The sequence below is a fragment of the Cetorhinus maximus genome, chromosome 22 (genome assembly GCF_964194155.1).
Source record: "Cetorhinus maximus chromosome 22, sCetMax3.hap1.1, whole genome shotgun sequence".
Classification (NCBI taxonomy): Eukaryota; Metazoa; Chordata; class Chondrichthyes; order Lamniformes; family Cetorhinidae; genus Cetorhinus; species Cetorhinus maximus.
In genome coordinates, this window is record NC_135900.1 from 43,834,225 (window position 1) to 43,860,106 (window position 25,882).

General features: G+C 43.9%; 1 protein-coding gene across 3 annotated transcripts in view; it reads right to left on the reverse strand.

Moving 5' to 3' along the window:
- Window positions 1-25,882, reverse strand: part of b4galnt3b (beta-1,4-N-acetyl-galactosaminyl transferase 3b) — a 241,886-nt gene that overhangs the window by 44,028 nt on the left and 171,976 nt on the right. For 2 of the 3 annotated variants that reach the window (XR_013580218.1, XM_078568191.1), the window contains exons 9-13: window positions 22,870-22,936; window positions 22,166-22,309; window positions 18,842-18,951; window positions 3,099-3,199; window positions 2,234-2,325 (exon numbers count right to left, since the gene is read on the reverse strand). Coding sequence is in view for 2 of the 3 variants with exons in the window: in XM_078568191.1 (XP_078424317.1) it covers window positions 2,234-2,325; window positions 3,099-3,199; window positions 18,842-18,951; window positions 22,166-22,309; window positions 22,870-22,936 (514 nt within the window). In the remaining variant the exon portion in view is untranslated. The remainder of the gene's footprint in view (window positions 1-2,233; window positions 2,326-3,098; window positions 3,200-18,841; window positions 18,952-22,165; window positions 22,310-22,869; window positions 22,937-25,882) is intronic. The other variant, XM_078568192.1, reaches the window with a different exon arrangement.

The following is a 25,882-nucleotide window of genomic DNA, read 5'->3' on the forward strand; positions in this document are numbered from 1 at the left end:
CCTCCCTTCCTTTTGCCCACCAGGCCAGGCTTTCCTTAAGATTCTCACATGCCCCAGCCCTGAATCCACATCTTTCTCATTTTCTCTCCCATCTTCCCTTATGTCTTCTCCAAACTTATCTTGTCCATGAAACCCATGCCCTGCTCGCTTGACACTAATCCCACTAAAGTACCAACCCCCCAACTATCTTTCTTGTCCCCCATGCTAGCTGATAAAATGTTAACCCCACTTCAGGTACCATTCCACCTCCCTTTCAAATGTGCCATCACCACATAAAACAAAGTTGACCCCTATGTCCTCGCAAACTTTGCCATGCCGTCTCCTCCATCATCCAGCCAAGTAGGACTGCCCTCACCTGATTGCACTCTTACATATCCAGTTGTAGCCAAAGAATTTCCTTCAATGCCTTCTCTTACTGCCCACGAACCATTATTTCTAGAGGCCCCAAGGTATGCATCCTTGGCCCCCTCTTATATGTCATCCACATGCTGCCCCCTTAGTGATATCACCTAAATATATGACATCAAGTTCCACATATACACTGACTTTATCCAGCTCCAACTGCAATTTCCTCCAATTAAACACTGCAAGATTCAAAGCCATTGTCCTTTAGCTCGAGCTACACTCTTTCAGCTCAATCTGAGTTTCTGGCCACATATCCTCTCCATCACAACAAAAGACTACTTCTCCTTTTGTAATAGCACCCAAACCCACTCTTGCCTCAGCTCCCCCTCTATTGAAACACCAGTGTTTTTATTGCCTCCACTTTTGGCAATTCCAGTGCTCTCAGAGCACATTCATCTTCCACTCTCCACAAATTTCAGCTCATCCAGGACCCTGCTGCTGTATCCTAACCCACGCCAAGTCCTGCTCACTCATCACCCAGGTGCTCACTGGCCTACACTGACTCTCAGTCACCAACAGTTCAAATGCTCAAATCCTGTAGCCTCCCTCGATTCAGACCCCTTCTTTGACAGACGTGCATTTGGCTAACTAGCATTTAAGCTCTGGAATTTCTCTGTCCTCATTAAAAATCCTCCTTAAATCCTATATCTCTTTGATCAAGCTTTTAGTCGCCCATCCTAATATCTCCTTTCTTAGCTATTTTTCTGATTGCACGACTGTGAAGTGCCTTGGTACACTGTCCTTGTTAAAGTCCCCATATAAATACAAGTTGTTGTTGTCATACTAGAAGGATGTCAGCTGTAGCTCAGTGAGTAAGTCAGTAAGTAAAAACAAAAACAGAATTACCTGGAAAAACTCAGCAGATCTGGCAGCGTCGGCGGAGAAGAAAAAAGTTGACATTTCAAGTCCTCATGGCCCTTCAACAGAACTGTTGTGAACAGAACAGAACTGTTCTGTTGAAGGGTCATGAGGACTCAAAACGTCAACTTTTTTCTTCTCCGCCGATACTGCCCGACCTGCTGAGTTTTTCCAGGTAATTCTGTTTTTGTTTTGGATTTCCAGCATCCGCAGATTTTTGTTTTTAAGTCAGTAAGTAAGTTGCTTCTGAAGTTGTGGATTCAAGTCCACTCCAGGACTTGAGCATAAATATCAAGGCTTACATTCCAATGCAGTACTGTGGAGTGCTGCACAGTTGAAAGTGCTGACTTCGGACACAACATTAAACTGACACCCCTCTTAGGTGGACATAAAAGATCCCATGGCACGGTTTCGAAGAAGATCCAGGGAGTTATCCACAGTATCAGTCAATATTTACCCCTCAATTAACATCATTAGGACAAATTGCCTGGTCATTACCACATTGCTATTTGTAGGAGCTTGCTGTGGTTACCAGGTTTCCAACATTACAACAATGACTACATCTCAAAAAGTATTTCATTGGCTGCAAAGTGCTTTGAGATGCCTGATGGTCATGAAAGGTGTTATATAAATGCAAGTTGTATTTAACTACAATAGGAATTACTAACCGCAGTGGATTTTAAACTGGGGTCAGAGGACTTCAGGAATCGGTGAAGCGATCTCAGGGGGACATCTGTAGTGTTTTATATTTTAGAGTCTATTGATTATGTGTTTTTGATGGAAATGTCACCTGCTGGAAATTACACCTTCTGGAAATTACTTTTGTGGGTCTTTTAATTTTTCTGGTTGTAGGTTCACAAGTACCAGAAAAAAGTAATGGAAATCATTAGGACTGTTGAGTAAAACTTCAATAACGCTGTCAATGTTACTTACAGCACACTGAGTCACAGACCAAACAATATAGGGTTACCTTCACCTGCTGCTACCCTGAAAGGATTTGCAAACTTTGCATTGTTTGGTTTTTGTGGTGTATCCATTTTCATGTATCTATAGAATCCAAATCTGTCGGGTAGACACACCAAGAATTTAACATTAGAACATAAGATAGTGAAATGAAATCAATTACATTTTCACATATTCTTTTTTCTCATCACATTTGGAACATTGGATTACCATTTTGACACAATTTTACTGTCATTTCACTAATAGTTCCAACTGTTTCATTTTTCACAGAATCACAGGATTGTTATGGTGCAGGAGGCCGCCATTTGGCCCATCATGTATAGATCAGCTCTCCAAATGATCATTTCACCTAGTGCCATTCCCCTGCCTTCTCCCTGTAACCCTGCATATTCTTCCTTTTCAGATACCAGTCTAATTCCCTTTTGAATGCTATATATTTTTTCTCTACATTATTTGCTTAGGTTTCATCATTGTGCTCAATAGCACCTAGAACATAAAGTGCCAGCCTCAGAGTCTTGCTCCCTCCTCAGGTCATTTTCAATTTGGTTTATTACGGACTCCACTCAACCCACTCAAACTCCAAAGGGAGAAATCCAATTGGGGAAACCTCCAAGAAATGGCCAGGATAGGCTGTGAAATTTCTCCCAAACCCCAGGAGATAGAAACCCAAAGGACCCTCAAACTTAATCCTAAAGTCTGAAGGCAGATTCTGGGGAGAGGTGGAATGGAAAATAAAGAAATCCAAATGAGCACTCATCCATGCAGTACACTTACAAAGTGCAATACCCAAATCTCCGAATGAATTTTCATCACATCAATTGCCACCTATATTTTCATCACATTTAAGTTATTGAGCTATTGTATGTCCTTACCTGTCCAAGTAATATGCATTCTCATAATAAAAGCATTTGTTTTCGGACTCCATATGTGTTAGCCTTGTGTAATCATTAGGGTACATGTAAGTCAGATGAACCTAGAATTTAAAAATGTTAAAATGTCACGGCATAGAATATGTAGCATGGGAACAAACCATTCTGCACAACTAGTCCATACCAGTATTTATGCCCCACATTCCTATCCCTCTTCATCTAACCGTTTCCAAATATCTTTCTAATCCTTTCCCTGCTTCCCCTTAAATGCAATTATGCTATTTGACTTAACTACTCCTTGTGGAAGCACATTCTACATTATACCCATAGGGTAATGAAAAGGCAAAATACTGCAGAAGTTGGAAATCTGAACTAAAAACGGAAACTGCTGAAATTCTCAAAAGACAAGAGACTTTTGGACTGAACATAAATGAGGCAAAGGCCAACGTTATGGCTCTAAATGGCAATGGTGAAGTCAAGATTGGAAGCATTGATATAGAGGAAGTGGGCAAATTCAAGTGCCTTGGTTCAATAACAGAAAAGTTACATCCAAGAACGAGATCCAGGTTAGATCAGCTATGGCAAGGGGCGTGACCAGTGAGCGTCTGGAAGGCCAAAAGCATCAGCATGAAGCTGATAAAAAGTGTCCAGTACAGTCACTTGTGTGGGATGTTGCACTCTATGGATGCGAGAGTTGGACTTTGAAGAAAGAGGATGAGAGGAGAATAACAGCTTTTGAAATGTGAGTATGGGGGGAGGATGCTCAGAATCAGCTGGATGGACAGGAAGACAATTGAGTGGTGGGTTAGATCAAGAATAGAAGTTCAGGAAGCAAAGGAGTGGCTAAGTACAGTTAAAGAGAGAAAGACAGCCAACTACAGACATTGGAAAAGAGGACCCGATAGCCTTGGCTTGGTAACATTTAAAGTAAAATTGAGAGTAAAAATAGAAGAGGACGAAAAAAAATCAAGATGGGTGGATAACATTGAGGCATGGACTGAGGGAGGCTTGAAGAAAGCCAGAAGAAGAAGCAAGACAATGCCAACAGCCTCACTAAGGCTAAGGTGAAAACGAACGATCAAGGCAGTTATAGTCTACTGAATTGCACTAACAAGGGTGTCACAATTGGTCTCAATGTTCTCACTGTGGAAATAAAACCTTAGTCATGGTTCCAGTCCTGTTCACTATCCATAGGTAGCTGTTAGAAAGTGTAAATGTTAGCATAACTTTTGGGTAGCAAGAGGTAACACTCGGCTGCTATGCCTTACATTGTCAAATAGTCAAGCAACAGCTGCTGGGACAATTTTCAGTAACAGGTTCCATCTACATGCACCAAAACCTAAAGGTGACCCAAAGTGGAAAGCTGCACTCTTCACATGGGCCACTGAGACACAGACAAAGACTGCAGGAGACAACTAAAAATCCAATCCTTGCTCATCTTTTTCTGTCATTTACTTGTTTCTTTTTTCCTGCATTTCCATTTTATGTATTTTTCTTTCTCTCTTCGTAGCTAGATATTCTGCTTGTGAAATTTGCAAGGTTTCTTCTTGTTGATGGACTAGGTGAGCCCCAATCTCTTACGAACATATGTATTAGGAGCAGGAGTAGGCCATAACAATCTTTTCTTTTCCCTCCTAGATTCCAGCAAGAAAAGTGCCAGTGTATAAATCCATGAGAGCAAGATTTCTCTAGCAGTGGGAGATCATGATCTTCTGTGCAAAACCCTTATCAGATTTGATGGCTTCATCAGTTGTGATGAATGTTTAATGGGATGAGCCATAGCAATGTTACCAGCACCTCGATAAGTATCACCCAGCACAAGTCACAGACTATAGCAAGGCTGTATAGTAAAAAGGGAGGAAATTGGGGTGAGGTGGAAAATAGAACAAAATGTTTTTAAAAGAAGAGTTCAAATTATAATTTCTGTACTATACTGCAAGCTACATTCTGGGTCAGCCTGAGTTAATGGTCAGGGAAGGGGATGAAATCAGTGGCTAATAAACAGAATTTGTACCTGAATACAACAGCTTCAGTCTTCTCAATGTTTAACTGAAGGAAATTTCAGTTCATCAAGGGTGGATGATGAAATTATTTGCTGCAACAGGGAGAATGTAGGTTGTTCAGGATAGATGAATTAATTTGACCATAGTAGTTGCCAGAAACAAAGATTTGGAGAATACTGGGTAACAACAGTCAAATTTGATCTCCAAATAAAAGCGGATGCTGGAGATCTGAAATAGAAACAGCAAATGCAGGAAATACTCAGTAGGTATGGCAGCATCTGAGGAGAGTATGATGACACAGCCGATGGTAAATGTTGAGCTATTCAAATCCCAGAGGAAAACTTGAAACAACTGTCATAACCAATTTTGCAATTTGACTGCCCTTGACATCAAGGCAGCATTTGACCAAGTGTGGCATCAAGGAACCCTGGGAAAACTGGAGTTAATGGGAATCAGGGGGAAAAGTCTTCACTGGTTGGAGTCATACCTAGCACAAAGGAAGATGGTTGTGGTTGTTGGAGGTCAGTCATCTCAACTCCAGGACATCACTGCAGGAGTTCCTCAGGGTTGTGTCCTTGGACCAACCATCTTCAGCTGCTTCATCAATGACCTTCCTTCCATCATAAGGTCAGAAGTGGGAATGTTCGCTGATGATTGCACAATGTTCAGCACCATTTGCAACTCCTCAGATACTGAAGCATTCCATGTCCAAAAGCAACAAGACCTGGACAATATCCAGGCTCGGGCTGACAAGTGGCAAGTAACATTCGCACCACACAAGTGTCAGGCAATGACCGTCTCCAACAAGAAAGAATCCAACCATCGCCCCTTGATGTTCAATTGCATTACCATCATTGAATCCCCCACTATCAACAACCTGGAGATTACCATTGACCAGAAACTGAACTGGTCTAGCCATATACATACTGTAAGAGGTCAGAGGCTAGGAATCCTGTGACGAGTAACTCACCTCCTGACTCCCCAAAGCCTGTCCACCATCTACAAGGCACAAGTCAGGAGAGTGATGGAATACTCCCCACTTGCCTGGATGAGTGCAGCTCTCACAACACTCAAGAAGCTGGACACCATCCAGGACAAAGCAGTCCGCTTGACTGGCGCATCCACAAACATTCACTCCTTCCACCATTGACACACAGTAGCAGTAGTGTGTACCATCTACAAAGTGCACTGCAGGAATTCACCAAGGCTCCTTAGGCAGCACCTTCCAAACCCATGACAGCTACCACCTGGAAGGACAAGGGCAGCAGATAGATGGGAACACCACCACCTAGAAGTTCCCCTCCGAGTCACTCACCATCCTGACTTGAAAATATATCGCCGTTCCTTCACTGTTGCTGGGTCAAAATCCTGGAACTCCCTTCCTAACAGCACTGTGGGTGTACCTACACCACATGGACTGCAGCAGTTCAAGAAGGCAGCTCACTACCACCTTCTCAAGGGCAACTAGCGATCGGCAATAAATGCTGACCCAGCCAGTGAAGCCCACATCCTGTGAATGAATTTTTTTTAAAAACTTGTATGTTTCAAGATGCAGGCTTTGAATTCAGTAGTAATAAGAGCACCAAGTCTCAAGAGATTTTTATAAAACTAATTTAAATATTTATTAATACAAGAAAGATTGTAACCACGTACATATATCTACAACATTACTACTATAAGAACTACAAAAATACCCAAATTAATCTGACTCCTAGCTACACCTCTATTAAGGCAACAGTAAAACACACAGATTTATACAGACCGCTGGCAAAGCACACTCTGGACAGTAGCATTCAAAATGGAGTTTCTTCCAACTCTGGGTCCTTGCAGACAGCAGCTTGGGGCCTACAGGCTGGAGGCTCTAGATCTTAGAATCCCTCTCCATTTTACCAACAGCCTTCTCTTCCCTTATACATATTTTCCTCTTTGAATGTAAATTTTCATTGTATCACTATGTCTTTTGAACATTACCTCTTCTAATAATAAGACCCTTTCATATTAGTAATCCTTAAGAAAAATAAACAAACACACTGTTTCTGAACTTTACCTGATTAGGTGTAATATTTCACTCCCTCTCTTTGATCCAAGCTACATTAGTTTGTTTAAAGAAAAATGCAAATTGCCCCCATGTTTACCCAATTAACATTTAATATCACCACCTTCAACACCTTTTTGATCCTTTTGTCTGTGACATCTTTTGACTATCTGCTCCTATCACTGCTTGCTTGTCCCTACAACCACCCCACCCTCAACTTCTCTCCCCCTTCCCCCCACCTTAAACCAGCTTATATTTCACCCCTCTCCTAACTATACTCAGTTCTGTTGAAGGGTCATGAGGACTCGAAACGTCGACTCTTTTCTTCTCCGCCGATGCTGCCAGACCTGCTGAGTTTTTCCAGGTAATTCTGTTCTTGTTTAACATTTAAAACCTACTTCTATACATCAAAGCCTCTAGACCAACTGGCTTTAATCCAACTAAGACACATATAGACACAGACACCACTAAAACTCTATTTAAAAATAATTTCCAATAACATTAGACATTATATCTTCTTGACAAGAGAGAACCAGAATTAACATTTCAAGTCAAATAAGATTTTTCTTTCTATTAATCTTCTAAATGACTGCTATTTCTCAATTTGAACACAACACTTTCAGAGATTTCAACATCTGGCCAAGTTTCCTTGAGGATTTCCATTTTTTTAAATGTATTTTTCTAGTCACCTTCACCATTAATTTTTCCTACATAAACCAGAAATAATTACCAAATCAATGAGCTGAATGTTTGTAACTCTTATTGAGATGAATGTGCAACATCACAGTCAATCTTTCTCAACAAAGTTATTGATCCGATTGTCTTAATGCTGAAGACGTGATAACTCACAACTTGTTAGTCATTGCCTCTGTCTACAATGAAAACAGTCACTCGTTTCTCAAGTGGGAAATCAAAATTCTGCAAGAGGTGGTGTGATCAGCTACAACAACATATAATTTTGATGAAATACACAATTCACTGAAAAATACGAAAACAGATTCGGGACAAAAACACTGCCCAGGTGTTGTGATAATAAAGGTCTAATTATCACAGTGGGTTTTTTTTGCATCTTCTAATGAAGTTGTTTATCTCGTTCACCAATACCAGAGAAGCTAATCTGTTAATGAGGCCAGGACGACACACAGCTGAAAAGATCTATTCTACCTTGAGCTGAGCATCCAGGGAATTACTTCATATCTGGACTCAGAGTAAAAATCACATGACGAAAGACTTGCTCTAAAGCCACACTGATAAGATAATAGAGATGCTCCGACCATTTTCTTTCACTAAAGCCTTACAAAATTGGCAGTTAGGATTCTGTCAGTAGTTACTAGGACATGACTTTGATTTCTTATCGTCATAGTGCTTTGTGCTTTCCACTCAGAGACCAAAACTAATGAGTCAGAGGATCAGGTTTTGAAAACTGAGCACCTACACCAACACAGCCAGTTGCTTCTTCACAATTAAGAATTTGAAGTGCCCATTGAACAGCGTTGTGAAGGATCCTGATGCAGCTGATTGGAGTGCTGATGGAACTTTCAATTCCAGGTGTCCTTTTAGCAAAACTGTTCCTTTAAAATTAGGCACTTTTGAGTTGTAGCTTCTGATTACTTAACACATTTGAATTAAATTTATTTTCTGTTATTTTAGCAGAGATACAAACTCATTTATGCTCAATGTGCATCCTCTAGGAAAAGAGAGGACAGGGTTAATGTAATATTGGAAACAGATCTGACTCTCTTTACAGTTCTTGAATTGGTACCTCTCAAATGCTAATGACAGGGATTCTTTTCCAGAAAACTGTTTGGTAGGGAGTTAAGAATCCCTAATACAAGAGTAAGTACTGTGAATGCTGGAACTCTGAAATAAAAGCAAAAAATGCTGGAAATATTCAGCATGTCAGGCAGCATCTATGGAGAGAGAAACAGAGTTAACATTTCAGGTCAGTGGCTCTTTCAGAGTTGTAGAGGGTCACCGACCTTAAACATTGGGCAGGATTTTTAGGCCCCAATGGGGGCTAAGTGTGGAGCCAGGCCAGAAGGCACAAAAATTAGCACTGTCAGCTGACCTTTCAGTTTGATGTCACCATTCTGGCTTCTGGTGATTTTTCTCAGGGTGGGAGGAGATGGGGTGTGTGTGGGGTGTGGGCGGGTGTTGGTTCCTCTCAATTTGGATAACTGGCCAACTGATCTTGTTTACAAGCTGAGCAAGGGCCAGTTTGGAATTTAGGTGAGGCCACACTGGTTACACAGAGGATCGGAGAAAGTCCAGCTGCAAAGAGGCAGTAATACAGCAAGGTACCAGTCATGGCCATGCCATTTAGTTAGGTAGGCCCATTAAAGTGAGCACAGCAGAGAGGGGTGTGTGACCATCGACACACAGGTGTTTTCAGGTGAACAGAGTTATCAGAGCGTGTGGTTTGTATGCACTCAGGCAATGGAGGAGGTTGTGACCCTCCAGGAATTGAGAGACCATAAGGGGGTGGATTCCGGTAATCAGCATGAGAGATGCTGAGCGCAAGCAAGGTCACAGCTGGACAGGGGATAAAGGTTTGGGATTGGGGCAAGTAATGATGAGGATCCTCAGCAGCAGTTGCAGAGCTACAGGCACAAGGAGCGCAGAGGGGAGGAACGAAGGACAAGGCGGCAAAGAAAGTCATACCCTCAGCATTGCGTGTACTGCCAAAGAAGCAGCTTCCAGGACATGTCAGAGAATCAATGATGCAAGAAACTGTGTCTATCTAGGCAGATGATATGAGATTTGTGCCCTCGCTGAAGAAGACCTTAGACCTCGAAATCCTGCTCACCATACCCTGCTAGTTGCCTTAAGAGTCACTGTGGTCTTGAACTTCTTTGCCTCTGGCTTCTTCCAAGGATCAGCTGTGGAACTCGATGGGATCTCCTAAGTGGCAGCACACCACTGCATCTCGGATGTCACTGATGCCCTGTTTGCAAGAGCTGGACAATGCATTCAATTTTGCAGCCTCAGAGGGCTATGGCATTCTCTTCCATTGCTGAATTTCCCCAAGTGCAGGGCATCACTGATTGCACCCATGTGGCCATCAAGGTACCAAATGAACAGGCAATGAGATTCATCAACAGGAAAGGGCTTTACGCATGTATGTACTCGCTTTCTTGGCGGCTGCCATAATGCCTTCAGTCTCCAAGAGTCCAAGCTGCTGCAGCTTTTCGTTTAACCACCGCCCCCACTTCCGCAAGCTAATGAATGAATTCTAGTGGACAAGGGTGATCCCTTGAAGAGATGGCTACTCACCCCTTTATGTGACCTCAAGACAGAGCCACAGAGATGCTACAGCCAAAGCCATCGGCTCACAAGAACCATGATTGAGCAGGCCATCGCACTTCTCTGCTCCCAGGTAGGAAAGGCTGCACTCAGATCCCCGGGCTCTATTTATGCTGCTCCTGGTCCCCGACCTGCCTCTGCTCTGGTCCCAGCAGATTAATTCACTGGATACAAAGTACTTTCAGAAGTTTCTGAAAGTTGTGATTAAGCATTACAAATGCAAGTTGTTCTTTTGCTGGTTACCATTTTGTAACCCCAGTCAGAAATTGTGTTTGTGTGTATGTAGAGTGAGGTCAGGCTCACCATAGTTGAAAAGTCCACCAGTACTCACTGCCTATATTTTTACACAGTCAATAGAGTGAGGAACCAGAGGACAGTGGGTGCCTGTGAAATCATACAACAACATTCCCAACATACTGCACAGGAGTGCCAGCATTTGATATGTGCTGAAATCTTGCAGTGGGACTTGAAGTCATGATCTCCTGACTTGGACACAAAAGGACTGCCAAAGGATCAAATAGACAACAATGAGAATGGAATGATTCTCCCCTTCCTGGCCTGGTGTGCTGAGATCAGTGACAAGTTATAGAACAACAGTGTGAAGAGCTCTGTACCAAATACCTGCATATAATCACAACTGTAAATAAGCTATTAAAGAAAATGCCCTATTTGGCATTATTGCTTCTAAAATTCCTCATTTCGTACAATCTGTAAATAAATAATGCAAAGTTGCTTCAACAGGACATACATTGACCACTGGACAGATAGCAAGAGTAAGTTCTGATTTGAAATAATCAGGTTGTAATGAATTATAGGCACTTTGTGATTAAAATTCAGTTGGCAGAGCAAAATAACTTCCATCTCATCATTGTGGACCTTAAAATGCATTGTCCACTGTAATTTCTGTTGAGATTGTTCATGTCCACATGAGCCTTGCCAGCACTTTTGTTAGTTAACCAGTGTTCTGGCGGCCAGAGGTAGCAGTGCCAACAATGACTACCTTTTGGATTGTTTCCCACTGTGCTGCTGATGTCAAACCAGTAAATTATTCAGACGGTGACCATTAACAATACTGTTTTCTGATGCACAATATTAAGTTGTTTAAGAAAATTTTGACTTGAGGTTTTACAGGACTTTGTCACTGTGACCTGGACACATGAGCAGAATGCGTGAATAGATCAAATAAATCCAGCAACCACAGGATATTTTTTCAGGCAAACCATCTGACAACGCAGGGCATAAATGTTGAAAACAAACAGAACTTAGGCTGCTTTGAGAACTAGCCACAGAACTGAAAGCCAACAGTAAAGTTAAAAGTAGTTTATTTCCTTGATCAATTCTGACTCACGTGGTTGTATTCTAGGTAAAATGTAGTAGATTTATTATTTACAATAATATGCCAAAAGTTTTAAAACTACTTTATTACAGAAATCAATGTAACAGTTTTTGAATCTCTGTTCAGTTTGACAATCTCGAAAATAATAGAAGGGTGTGATATTATGCTGGTTAGGTTACTCATCTAGTAATCCAAAAGGCCTGGTCACTCAATTAATAATCTGGAGATGACTCTGCACCTGCAGCAATGTGACTGACCCTAAACTGCCTTCTGAAACTGACTAGCAAGCCATTCAATTGCATCAATTGTTACAAAACCTTACAGCAATAAAAGCAGAAGGACCACTCAACATTAACCTCAGCCTTGGATTCAGATGTAACAGAGGCAAAATTAGGAGAGTTGTCCCACAGAGCCACTAAGCAACAGCCTGAAGGGTGGAATTGTCCAGTCCCATTGGCGGCGGGCTTCATGGCGGGGGTGGGGGGTCCATTTGGCTCAAGGGGCAGAAATCGGTTTCATGCCAGCATAAAAGTACAGTAGGATCATCCGATGGTGTTCACCATGGCAGCACGTGAATCCCACTGGTGGTTGGCATGGGGGAGCAGGGGGTTGGTGAGTTTTGGGGGGGTGAACGAAGGCGTTGGGTTGTGAGGTTGGGAGGCGGGGGTCAAAGGATCGGGATGTGAAGTTGGAAAGGGGGAGGAGGGAGTACGGGGGGAGGAGGTTGTAATAGGGGAGAATGCAGCAAGTGGGGAGGTAGCTGTAAGGAAGGGACTTTGGAGGGGAGAAGGTGTCTGAGGGAAGTGCAGAGGGGGGAAGGTGTCGGGGGGGGGGGGGGGGGGGGGGGATGGAGTAAGGGTGGAGGGGGGAGTAAAGGAGAGTGGGGGGGAATGTTCAGGTGAATGTGCAAAGGAGGGATCTCTGGAGTCAATGACTGCCTCCTGGGGAGAGAACTGAGGGCGGGCATGGTAGGAGGGAATGGTGAGAATGAGAGAAGTCAGAGGGAGCCTGTAGGGTGGAAGGGTGAGGGTGCATCAGTAGCGGTAGAAGGGACAGTGAGGGTGGTTGGTGGGGACTCAGAGGCAGACACGGACCCTGGGGGTGGGAAAGAGGTCAGGAAGGTCAACGTGGATAGGGATGGGATACTCAGGAAGGTAGGGAATGTGCTCGTTCACCTGGACATCCTGGAAAGACTGGAGTTCAGGTTGGTAGGTGATGGTGGAGAGGTGGAAGGTGGTGCTGGCAGTGGGGGGGGGGGTCAACAGTGATGGGGGAAAGTACATGAATGATGGGAGAGGGGAAAGGATAGGGGAGCGAACAATAAACTTGACCATGACCATGGTTGTTGAAATTGAAAGTGAGCGGAGTTTCGTGTTGAACAAGCACAGGTGCTGCATGGGAGTGTGTTCAGTGGGTGGGCGGAGATACAGGTCAGCTTAGATTGACAACTGAGAGAGAACCCCAGAAGGCAGCATGGAAAATTCTCAGGACATTGAGATGAGTGTGATGGATGAAGGCTCCGCATGCATGGGAGAGTGCTTGCACGAGACTCCAAAGGACCCTGCCACCTACATACTTCTTCCATCAGAATCACTCGTGGTCTGGCTGCATGTAGCTGAACTGCTAGTGGAGAGGCCTGCAGTGGGAGGACTTGAGAAGCCGGTCAATCAAGCTGAAAGGCAACATTACACATTATTCAGTGAAAGTGAATATATTTTCAGATCACAAAGTGACAATATATGTCACCCATGCAACGACATGATCAGAATTTCTAAACTTTTCTAGGCTTACCACTTCTTCTAGGTGCTGCCCTGACATCACAGGAGGGGTGGAGACAGCCTGTGCCATGATTGGCCCTGTTACCTCTGATGACTTCAATGTGCATCCTCTGGAGAGATGAGGCGGAGGGCCCTGGCTTGCTTTGACTGTCCTCCTGCGGGCCAGCTGCTCCCTCTGCGGTGACAGAGGGTGAGGTTGAGGGGGGGGTCACAGGCAAAGGGGACTCAGAGGGAGACGACGACCTCTGATATTCCTGAGTGGATGACCCAGGGGTGTCCAGCTGCTGTTCCTCTTCCCTTTGGGTGCCTGAGGGCCCTGGCCTGACTCCTTGAGGGGAATGAGCACCTGGACAGACGGTGAGGTGCCCCGTTTCCCTCTTGTGTTGCCACTGCAGGAACTCATCCATGGTTACCGTGATGGAGTGCAGGTCTGCACACGTCTCTGCGTTCTGCTGGACCAGGGTCTCCATGGCATCAACCATCCTTCCCATGAGACCTCCATACACGCACGTGTGGGCACCACTTCATCAGAAAGCAGGCGGATGCACTCCTCTGACTCACGTGCCACTGTGTTGAAGGTTTCATAGCTGTGTGTGACATCCCCCCACCCTCTGCTGACTCTCCATGATGAGTTGGAAGGCTGAATCAAGAGGCCGGTCATCTGACTCGAACCTCACAGATGCCTCTTCCCCAGCAGTCCTCCAAGTGCTGCGAGCTTAGTCGAACCTGCCTCCTCCTGCTTCTGGCAACTGTCCATGCGGTGATCACCAGATTGTGAACCTGAGCCTGCTCTAGATCCAGGTCCCACTGAGGTGTGTCTCTCTGTGCTGGTGGAGGGTGTGGGTAAGCGCTGTGAAGGGTCTTCCAGGCTGCTAATTTCCAGCTCTTCAATGGAGGTATCCTCTTGGCTGGAGATGAGGACCTGGAGCTGAGGGACTGGCTGGCTGAGGGCGTTTGTCACTTGGCAGTGATACTTGTGAACCAAATTAGAGATAATTAGTGCATGGCAGCAGAGTCAAAAGCAGGACAGCGTGCATTCACAGTTACATTGAGAGAGGGATGATGTGGTGCAAGATCCTCACATGGGTGTTTGCCACCAACCTCGCCATCACTACAGGCACGGTCCACGTCCTCACCAGTTGGCATGCTGGTGTGTTCCTCAAAGTGAGTGAGGGACCTATGTGGGCCACTCCACCTCTGGTCTGAGATCTCTCCCTGCTGTTGTAAGCCAGCTTCTCCTGCATGAAAACAGGTGCAGAGAGTGTGAGCAGGACACGTGGCACTGCGTGAAATGTTTGTGTGGTTAACAGCCATGGGCGGGATAAGGACATGAGCTCTAGAGGATATGAGCCTGATGGAGATGTGAGAGTGTGTGTGAGAGTTAGCGGTGTTGTCCCTTGAGTTGTGACATCCCTGTGGATGTGAGATGGGTTTCAGAGTGTGTCAGTTGAGAGTGATCACTGGTCGACTTATCCTGGCGGAACGGATGAGATCATTCATCCTCTTCCTGCATGGAGGCTGTCCTTCTCTGTGCTTCAATGGTACTGACCACTGCTGCCCGTGCCTTCCAGGCCGGATTGGTGGCTCTGGTGGGCCTCCTGCAGCCAGAGCAGGGTTAGAGGACATCGCAGTGGCTTCCACTGCATCTAGCAGGCGCCCCAGAGAGGTGTCACTATATTTGGTGTCTGTCATCTTCTTTGCTTTCGGGGCCACCTGTTGATTGGAGCAGTCCTGGTCTGGAGACATGAAGTAGGCTGCGCTCTAGTGCGTTTAAAATATGGCGCCCGGAGCGAGGGAGGTCACAGTGTGGCATGCAAATCCGAGCCCTCCCACCAGCGATCCGGCATGTTTCTCATAAATGCATTATTAATGAGGCAGGGCGCGCTGGGAAGGGGACAATAGTGCGTGAAAACCTACCATAGTGGCCAGCGGGTAAAACGACTTTGTTCACATCCGCTACCGCACTTTGTGCAAATCCGGGAGGATTCCACCCTTAGTCATATTGACAAAATCATACAAATCAGCCACCATCCCTCTGCATGTCCTGTTGCACTGGTAGGACGACCCACTAGAGATGGGTGGCATAATGGTACACAATAGGGAAGCAGTAGCCCTGGGAATGCTCAACATTGAAGTTTCATGGCATCAGATCTAACATGAACAAGGAAACATCTTGCTCTTCCTCAGCTGATGAATCAGCACTCCTCCATGTTGAATATTGCTTGGAAGAAGCACTGAAAGTAGCAAGGACACAGAATTTATACTGGGTCAGAGATTTCAAGCCCAGCACAAAGAGTGGCTTGGTAGCACCAATATTGACCAAGTTTGCAAGAATCCTGAAGGATACAGCTACAAGAGCAAACCTGCAGCAGATCCAATGTGAGGGAGGAACCTACTTGGCCTCATTTTCACCAGTCTAGCTGCTGCCGATGAATCTATCCATGACAGCATTGGTATGAGTGACCACCCCACAGTGGAGGTGAAGTCTCGTCTTCACACAGAGAACAACCTTAATTGAAAGAATTTCTTTTCTGTTGTTTGGCACTACCAGAGTCCTAAATGGGATCGATTCAGAATAGATCTAGCAGCTAAATCTGAGATGCCATGGGCCATCAGCAGCAGCACAACTGTATATCACCACAATCTGTAACAATGTGACCTGGCATATCCCTTAGTCTACTATTACCACTAAAAGCCAGGGAATCAATCCTGATTCAATGAGGGGTGTAGGAGAGCATAGCAGGATTAGAACCAGACATACCTAAAAATGGGGTACCAACCAGGTGAAGCTACAACACAGGACCACATGAGTGCTAACCAGTGGAAGCTGGATACGATAGACAGAGTCAAGCAATTCGACAACCAACAGATCAGGTCAAAGCTCTGCAGTCCAGCCACATCCCAGTTATAAATAGTGGTGGACAATTAAACAACTAATGAGAGGTGGGGGGCTCCATGAACATCCCCATCCTTAATGATGACAGAGCCTAGTACATCAGAGCAAAAGATAAGGTTGAAGCATTTGACACCATCTTCAGTGTTGAGTGGATAATCCAGCCTGGGCTACTCCTGAGATCCTCACCATCACAGAAACTTGTCTTCAGTCAATTTGATTCACTCCACTTAATATCAAGAAATTGCATGGATTAATAGCCCCAACAACAACATTATAGTGCTGAAGACTTATACTCCAGAAGTAGCATTGGTTCTAGACAAGTTTTTTTTTTGAGTACAACCACAATACTGGCATCTACCCACCAAAGTGGAAAATTGCCCAGGTATGTCCTGTCTACAAAAAGCAGGATCAATCCAATCCGACCAATTACCACTTTATCAGTCTATTCTCAGCCATCAGCAGAGTGATGAAAGGAGTTGTTTACAGTGCTACCAAACAGCACTTACTAACTAATAACCTGCTCACCAATGCTCAGTCTGGATTCTAACAGGGCCTGTCAGCTCCAGGCCTTCGCCCAACCATGAACAGGAAGAGCTGAATTGCAAAGATGAGGTGACAGTGACTGCGCTTGGCATCAAGGCATTTGAGCCAGTGTGACAGCTGGGAACCCTTGTAAAATTGAAGCAAATGAAAAACAAAAGGAAAACTCTCCACTATTTCGAGTCATACCAAGCACAAAGGAAGATGGTTGTGGTTGTTGGAGATCAATCATCTCAGCTCTAAGCCATCACTGCAGGATAATCAAAAACTATCCTGACTTGGAAATATAATTGTTGCTCCTTCACTACCATGTCGTCAAAATCCTGGAATTTCTTACCCTAATAGCACTGTGGGAGCACCTTCACCACCTGAACTTTAGCAGTTCAAGAAGGTGGTACACCGCCACCTTCTCAAAGGCACGTGGGATCAGAAGCATATCCTGGCCTGCCAACAATGTCCACGTCCATGAATGATTTTTAAAAATGGTATTTTGATTAATCTGTTTGACATCTCAATAGTAAAAAACTGCCCTGAAGAATTTTGACGACAGGTACTAGGCTTGATTAGAGAAAGGAGGAACGAACAGGCTGACAAAATCCCAGTTTGAAACAAACTGTTTCACAAAGGAATCAGCTGGCACCATGGAGAACAATGTTGCTGATCATTTACATGGAAACAATGTCCAGAAATAATACAAAAGCATTCCCAGTGCAGCAGTCAGAACTAAAAACTGTCTTGTATTTGTTACATTTTCAATGTTGGCTTGAATGGGTAATGTGCAAAAGGGAATTAAAAGCCCATATGTGTTATCTTGTTTTTCAACTGATTGCAGCTGTTTTTATGGTTTTAAATCTAGCCCAATATTGCAGCCTTCTCTTCCAGCATAAATTATATATTTGCCTTAATATTCTTCCGTTGGGAAAGGAAAAAAAAATCATCCGGCATTTTAATTCCTGAAGGAAAGTTGCAATGTGTATATTAAGTGAGGGCAGGATCGGGTTTAAGGGTCATACGGACTCGAAACGTCAACTGTATCCCTCTCCGCAGATGCTGTCAGACCTGCTGAGTTTTTCCAGGTATTTTTGTTTTTGTTCGGGTTTAACTATGATGCCTAAAGTGTGAATTACTTGCAAACACTGTAAGCTCGAACATTATGATGGCCACTTGGGCAAAGTACTGGAGGGCTGCCTGCGTCTGCAGAGTTATGCTGCAGCATAAGTCACTGCTTTCAGGAGAGCAGAAAAATAGGGGGGAAAAAAACAAAGGAAAAAAAAGACATAAGGACACAACCAGTTTAGGAAATACAAAAGCTTTTGTTTGACAATTCACAGTTCTACACTTGAGATGACCAAGTGGTTGTATCAGTTTAGCAGCTTGTGTGCCTAAGTGTCTGTCTATAGGCACACAAGCAAACATAAGTAATGAGTGTGTATACCCTGTGTTGTTTAGATTGCTCAGGACGTCTGTTTACATGTTTAATGCAGAGATTATTTCTAGATTTATTTCAGAATTCTCAATGAAATTGTAGTTGGCAAGCTGTTCTGAATTGAAGTCAGGTCTCAAGTAATTGGATTTGAAACTGGATGTTACCAGTTTGATCTGAAAACACTGTTTTGACTACAGTAATCTCCAGCACATCCATCAGGATATAAATTTGGTATCAGCACGATTAGCAAACTGACTCAGACTTGATCAGCAATATAAACAGCATGGTGGTCAATAACAAATTAATTCTGGATTAATCTGACCTGAAGCTAATCGTCCATGCTAGAAAGAAACAAGACTAAATGGTTAGCATTGCTGACCTAGCACATCTTCATTAATTCTGCCCAAAGAAAGAGGAAAAGATGCTTACAAACTGTAACCCTTGGTAACGGAGCAGCGGGAACCCCTTAATTATATAGCTGGGTCTGTAGACACAGTCAGGCAGCACTTGGTGCACATGGGACTCATCAATTAGAGGCACTGAAACAAGAATTAACAAAAAGAGTAAGGCAGATATTATACAACAGGCACTGAGCTGTTCTCTGCTAAAAACAAAGTTAGTCATATTTATTAATGTGGTTAAGTCACTTATGCATTGCTCTCCCCTAATTTGAGGTTCACTGTTTTTATATAATCATTAAAAAGATGCTGTATCTGTAGATTTAAAATATAAAAACTAAATGCTCATTTCTTCTTTTACAATATAAATCCACATACTTAATTGTAATGCACAAAGGGTTTGACCAGGACTAAAAACAGAGGATAAAAGAAATGAGTTAAGTGGAAACAGTCAAGTACCTTACACCCTCTCTGATAGGGGAACACACTTGCGGTTTATAATACATATGCTGCAAATGAATAAATGGACAACTAACAATCTGGTCATGGCATCAATCACAATCAAGCATAACTGTTTCAAATGAAGTGCAGGAGTTGTGCATAGCATTTAGCGATTCTTTTTTAGAAATGATTATATGAGGGACAAGTGGATCGTAGAGAACACGTTATATCTTTGGTATATACTTGCACCAAATCATGATATGCCTAACATAGGTCATCATTTTATAGTATTACAGTATTTGGAAAGGTCTCAAATGAGGCAATTCAGAAAAGCAAGTTAATTTGAATGTACATAAAAGAATGATCAGCCCCCAAATAAGCCAGTAGTGAGCACCTCCTGTGCTCAGATAGGTATATGCAGTACAAACTGATAATTTAGTTGAAGCAGGTGTTTTTACATATTTATTTGAAATTTGACTTTGCTTAGGTAAAAAATCCTGTTTTTAAAACTATTTTGAACACTTTGGAAGAATAACTTGTTAACATTATGAAAAACAAAAATGACCAGTTTTTGACGTTGGAGCCTAAATTTAGAAACTGTGTGTTATATCTTAACAGGAAAGATTGATTTACATTTAAACAAGATCTTTACAAACATATGAGACTATGGGCAGAATTTTCCACCCCTGTTGACACTGGGCGGGCATGAGCAGGCAGTATGGCAAGAAGGCCAAAGACCGGTTCTATGTTGTTGTGAAACCAGTTTGAGACCGTCCGCTCTGCCCATCAATGGCGGGCTGCCTTTCCCACCTCGGGAATATAATTTCAATATATTTGCATCTCATCGTCTTGCCTGCCCGCTGGAATCATCCCCCCACGCTGGATCATCCTGGCACATCAGTGTAAGTGCACGCCGATGTGTTTCACAACTGAACACAAGCGATGTGCACCAGGCGAGCTGCACTTCACTTGCACTTCGAGGTTAGTTTGCCTACCTTGCTTCAGGCAGCACTCGCAGTCATCAGCGCCAGGCTTCACAGGCAGCACCACATCACTTTTAGGGGGCTCACGGGCAGGTCTCTACCTACCAGACCAGCTGTAAGGTGGGGGTGGCTTTTCAATGGCTGCAGGTCTAGGGCTTGCTTGGGGAAGGGGGAGAAGTGGCCTCAGGCAAGGGAAGAGGCTGCAGAGTGAGGGCTGTACTGGGGAAGGGGTTATCCCAGTGTGTGTGTGGGGGCACATGTTGATCTGTGCAAGTGGTCTCAAGAGGGTGAGGGCTGTGAAGGCAATATCCAGAGGAGATGAGGCCATATGGAAATGTGAGGGTGTGAGAGAGAGAGTGAGTGGTGATGTCCCTTGAGTTGGCAGTGAATGAGATGCCAATAAATCTGTGATGGGTTTGTGAGGGTGTGAGTTTGGAGTGATGAGATGGTTGTCTTACCCTGGCAGCATGGATGAGATCATTCATCCTCTTTCTGCACTGGATAGCAAACCTTGTCTGTGCAGCATTGGCACTGACCACCACTGCCACCGCCTCCCAAGCTGGAGTGGTGACACTGATGAGCCTCCTGTGGCCAGAGCAGGGGTAGAGGACATCACGGCGGCCTTCCACTGCATCCAGCAGGCACCCCAGAGAGGTGTCACTAAATTTGGGGACTGCCGTCTTCTTTGCTTTCTGGGCCATCTGTCGCCTGGAGCAGTCCTGGTCTGAAGACAAGAAGTAGACATGCGCTCTGGTGCACTTTAAATATGGTGCCTGGAATGGGGCGATATGGCACAGAAAGCCGCCATTGCGGCCGATGGGTAAAATGTCCTTTCTCCTGCCCATTAACACACAGTGCGATTCTGGGATGATTCTGCCCTAAAACTACACTTAAAACCACTTCATGTTTGATACAAGCCAATCCTGCTTGATATGGGTGAGAGTGAAGGGGAGTACAAAATCTTTTCCATTCCTGATCACGATTTAATGACTCCTGTTGGAAATCATCCACATATGGACATCTGGCAAGGACTCCACTGGGAGTGGATGTGATGTTCCTCATGGATAAACAACCTACTGCACTCATTGCCCAACTCAAGAAGAGTAACTGTCACGTGATCAAGATATCTTGGACGGCAAATGTCCTTGGAAGTGTACCCCGGAGGTGGATGGGAGAAAACTGGAAATAAAACTGCTCCCCAGCATTTGGTAAACATTTCCTCATTTGCTGCAAATACACAATCAAACATAAACGCCATTAATGAGTCACCATATCACATCACTTGTGCTGCTATCATCCCATAACAAAAAAATGATAAATGCTTTACTCCTTTATCAATCGAAATGGTGGTGCATTTTTAATATTAGTGCATCAGTTATATAAGTCCTCACCTATGTACCTCAACAAGGATACTGTTTTCTAAATGTCAGATGCTCCCCTCTGGGGAGATGGAGAGATCTGACCTGCTGATCCAGTTACCTGCAATTCACCAGCCATTGATAAAAACTGGGATGGATCATGGTTTTACTCAGTACGTGATGGGAATGTGAATGTGCACAAATTTCAAGGACACTGGTATAGGCAGAGCCACCAAATAAGAAATGCTATCATTTTGGCTGGCGTAACAAGCTGGACCCAAGCTAAGAAAGACAATTAGACCTAGCTGAAATATTAATGCTACTCATTCCTGTTCCTTACTACAGGTGAAAATCCCAGATAACTCAAGAGATTAGAGGGCTTTCATCTGCATTAAGGAGCAAATGTTAGCACAGCCATCATTTTGAAAGCCTGTTGTTAAATAAGGTTTTGATGCTTCCCACCAGTTTTCATTGATCGCTAGACAACACCAGGCACATTTTTCATTTGTCTGGGTATGTTGTCAGGATAATGTATCTGCCTTAACAATAACAACACTTGGAGAGAAATCTTACATTGAAAAAAGTTGTCACGAGGGTCATACTTCAGCATTTCTGCTGGATGGTCTCTGTGTGGGCTTGTGTAACCGTAATTCTTTTTATGGCTTGCTATGGACTGTGGAATGTGCTGTACCTCGTTTAGTTTGATCAACGACTCGTCTGGAATGGAAAGAGAAATTTAATTTTTTAAAACTTCACAAGAGAGTTTGTGTTTAAAAAATAGTTTAAAAAGCTTTCATTTCCTCTTTATTATAAGAGCATCAAATAACACGCTAACAGTTGTAAGTCTAGCTTACTGCCATTTGTTAAATTGCGTCCAAATTCCCTTAGAATCTTAACTCTGCAAACGAAAACAGTTAAGAGAGCAAGGAAATGGCCTGTGTGGACATAACTATGTAAAATAACAAAGCACAAATGTGTTCATTACCAATAACAAACTACAGTGTGTCATTTTAAGAATTTGTTTCAATTCTCATGCAAAGGTTAAACAGTTATTTTTTGTATCAAACCAAAGAAATCCTGAATGTGTAAAAAAAAAGTCATTGTTTTTATAGATTGCAAGTCAGGCTCTGGGTCACATTTTGAGATTTGGTCTTTATATTAGCTTCTCCTTCACTGCTGCATTACATCCTCTATTGGTTTTAACATTCTATAATAATACTAAATTATACAAATATAAGTGTATAAACTTACAAATATAAGGAAAGTGTGTAACTTACTAACATAAAGTGAAATATACTTTGAATGAATAATGCTGAATTTCAGGCCAGTATTGTGGAGCCGCCACTAAGAGAAAAAAGAAATAAATGTGATAATTATATCAGTGACAAATGGCACATTGACTTTTTATTCCTCCTTCCAAATTTCCCGGTGGACCAGCCTGCCTCTACATACCAGAAAGGTGCAGAGCCTGCTGATTTTCCTAATTTCTCACCTCAGGGTAGTGGTGTGTCTCTGTACAGTAAGTCCCCATTTTAAGTTGCCTCATTCAGCATCATCTTGTTTTAACATCGCAGATATAATGAGGCCAGTATGTGCACTTAGAATCAGGGCTTCCGCTTTAGTGTCATTTCGCACCGGGTCTTATGCAGCTTTGTGAGACCCAATCGCCGCCATTTTGGGGCGAGTGTGAGGAAAGGCCTCTCCTCACACTCAAAGCAACAGTGACATTTTCTTATAGACCTGCAGTACAATTTTGAGAGAAGAATATTTGTACCAGCGGTATTCACTACAGGACCTGCACTTATGTTTCTCGCGGCCCGCCCGCCGATCCCCTCCTGCTTGCCGGCTCTCTCCCACTTGCCACCTCTCTCTCAGATGCTCCCACTTGTCGCCTCTCCTGCTTTCCGACCCTCCCCCCTCACTCAATGGTTCTCTTCCTGACCCTCCCACTCACAGCTCCTCTCACTCCCTCCACCTCCCAAGTCCTCGCACACGCTGAAGGTGCGGGAGAAGGAAGCAGTGAGAGGGAGAGTCAGGGAGGGAAGCGGAGAGTAAGTAAACGGGAATGTCGATGAGCGGGAGGATCAGGAAGGGAAGCAGCAAGAGGGAGGGTCGGGGAAGGAAGTGTCGAGCAGGAACATCAAGGAAAGGGAGAGGTGGCGTACAGGAGCTAAGTAGCAATATTTAGTTTATTTCATTTATTTTTTACATTTAATTTATTTTATTTTAAAAGTTATTTCATCTACAAATATAGGAATTTAGGAATGTATAGTATTTCAGCTTACAGGATATAACATCTGAATTTTTTTTTCCTGAGTAAAGTCCTACAGAATCCAAATGCAATTTTACATTGGTTGTAATGGGAAAATCTGATTCGCCTAGCGTTTTTTCACTTAAAAGTTGCACTTCTCAGGAACGTAACTACAATGTTAAGCAAGGAATTGCTGTATAATACCTCCACACAGGTTACAAAGTTATGTTCCGATACTCAGATGTTTCGGTACCACTACACACCCAACTCTCTGTTTGCTCCTCTGAGGTGAGCTGGTCACGAACGTTTCTGAACAATAATATTTAATGTAGCCTGACTACCCAAAGCTTGTCCACTATCTACAAGGCACAAACAGGAGTGTGATGGAATACTCTCCACTTGCTTGGAACAAGCACAGCTCCAACAACATTCAAACATTTCAACACCATCCAGGACAAAGCAGACAGCTTGATTAGCACCCCACCCACCGCCTCCAATACCCACTCCCTCCACCACTGTCATATATTGGCAGCAGTATGTACCAGATCTACAAGACACACTGGAGCAACTCACCAACTCCACAGCACCTTCTAAACCCGTGACCTCTACCACCTAGAAGGACAAGGGCAGCAGACACATGGGAACACCACCACCTGCAAGTTCCTCTCCAAGCCACTCACCATCCTGTCTTGGTAACATATCACTGTTCCTTCACTGTCGCTGGGTCAAAGTCCTGGAACTCCCACCCTAACAGCATTGTGGGTGTACCTACACCACATGGACTGCAGCGGTTCAAGAAGGCAGCTCACTATCACCTTCTCAAGGGCAATTAGGGATGGGCAATAAATGCTGGCCCAGCCAGCAACACCTACATCCCAAGAAAGAATAAAAAAGGCTGTGAAGCCGGGCTCCTGGCATTGATGCTCCTTTCCAATTACGCCACTATTCGCAAACCTCAGCAGGTGACTGACATTTCTGTAGCAACCCATATATATTTGATAGCAGGTAGTGTTCTCAAAATATGTCTTTAAACAAATCTGTTCCTATAAACTGGAGCACTAGCAACAAAGTGCCCTTCAGCAGGAATAAAAAATTTAGAAAGAAACAACCCTGACACCCAGTGGTGTCATGACGGATGTGGGAGCATAAATTACTAGCTCTGGACCTCAGTGTCAGTCCCTTCCAGGAGTCGTCCTAGTTGAGTTCAGAAAATCACTGTGGCAACAGCCAATGAACCATCTGCCCAAGGCAAGTGACTAAATAGCACGCCCCTCACACAAATCCTTAGAATTTCCACTCCCTTCCCTCCTTGTCGAGGTCCATTGTAACCCAGCCATTCATAGGGAATCCAACTAATAGCTTGAGATTCCCACAACAGCTTCCCTCAACACCATGCACAGGAAAAAGATACAAATGCAAAATCCCCATGTATGACTGCACAGACCCTCTTGATTGGGAGCCTCACACTAATGAGGTAAGCATTAGTACTGAAACATGCTTGCTTCTGAGACTCCAACTGGGAACTCCAGGGAGTCCCTTCAAAGTGAAATACATGAGCCTCTCCTTCAATGGAACACAAAGGAGCATTCTTCCTGAACAGCTGAGGAAATGCTCCTACACCTGTACTGAACAAATAGGAAGAACAAAGGCTGCTCCTAAGAGAGATCTAAAGGCCCCAGTATAAAACCCTGCAGTCTGGGTGAAGAACAACAGGCTCCAAGACTTGGGATAAAGTTGGACCACCTGATGTCCACCCTGGAATCATAGCAGTAAAATCCCAACTCCATCCTTAGAGAACTATCAGTACAACCTGCAAGTAAGCTAAATTCAAGGCAATGACTGAACCAGACTAATTTGACCACCCGCCAAACCCCCGTCTACTTCACCCTGCCACCACAGAAAACACTCCTGGACTACAACAGGGTATCCACAAAAGAGCTCAGGGGTCCAAGGCAGGAGTCAGAAAACTAACTGAAAACTTTCTAATAACCATCCAGATGTTCATATAGAGCTTCACATTGTAAATGCCCAAACAGGAC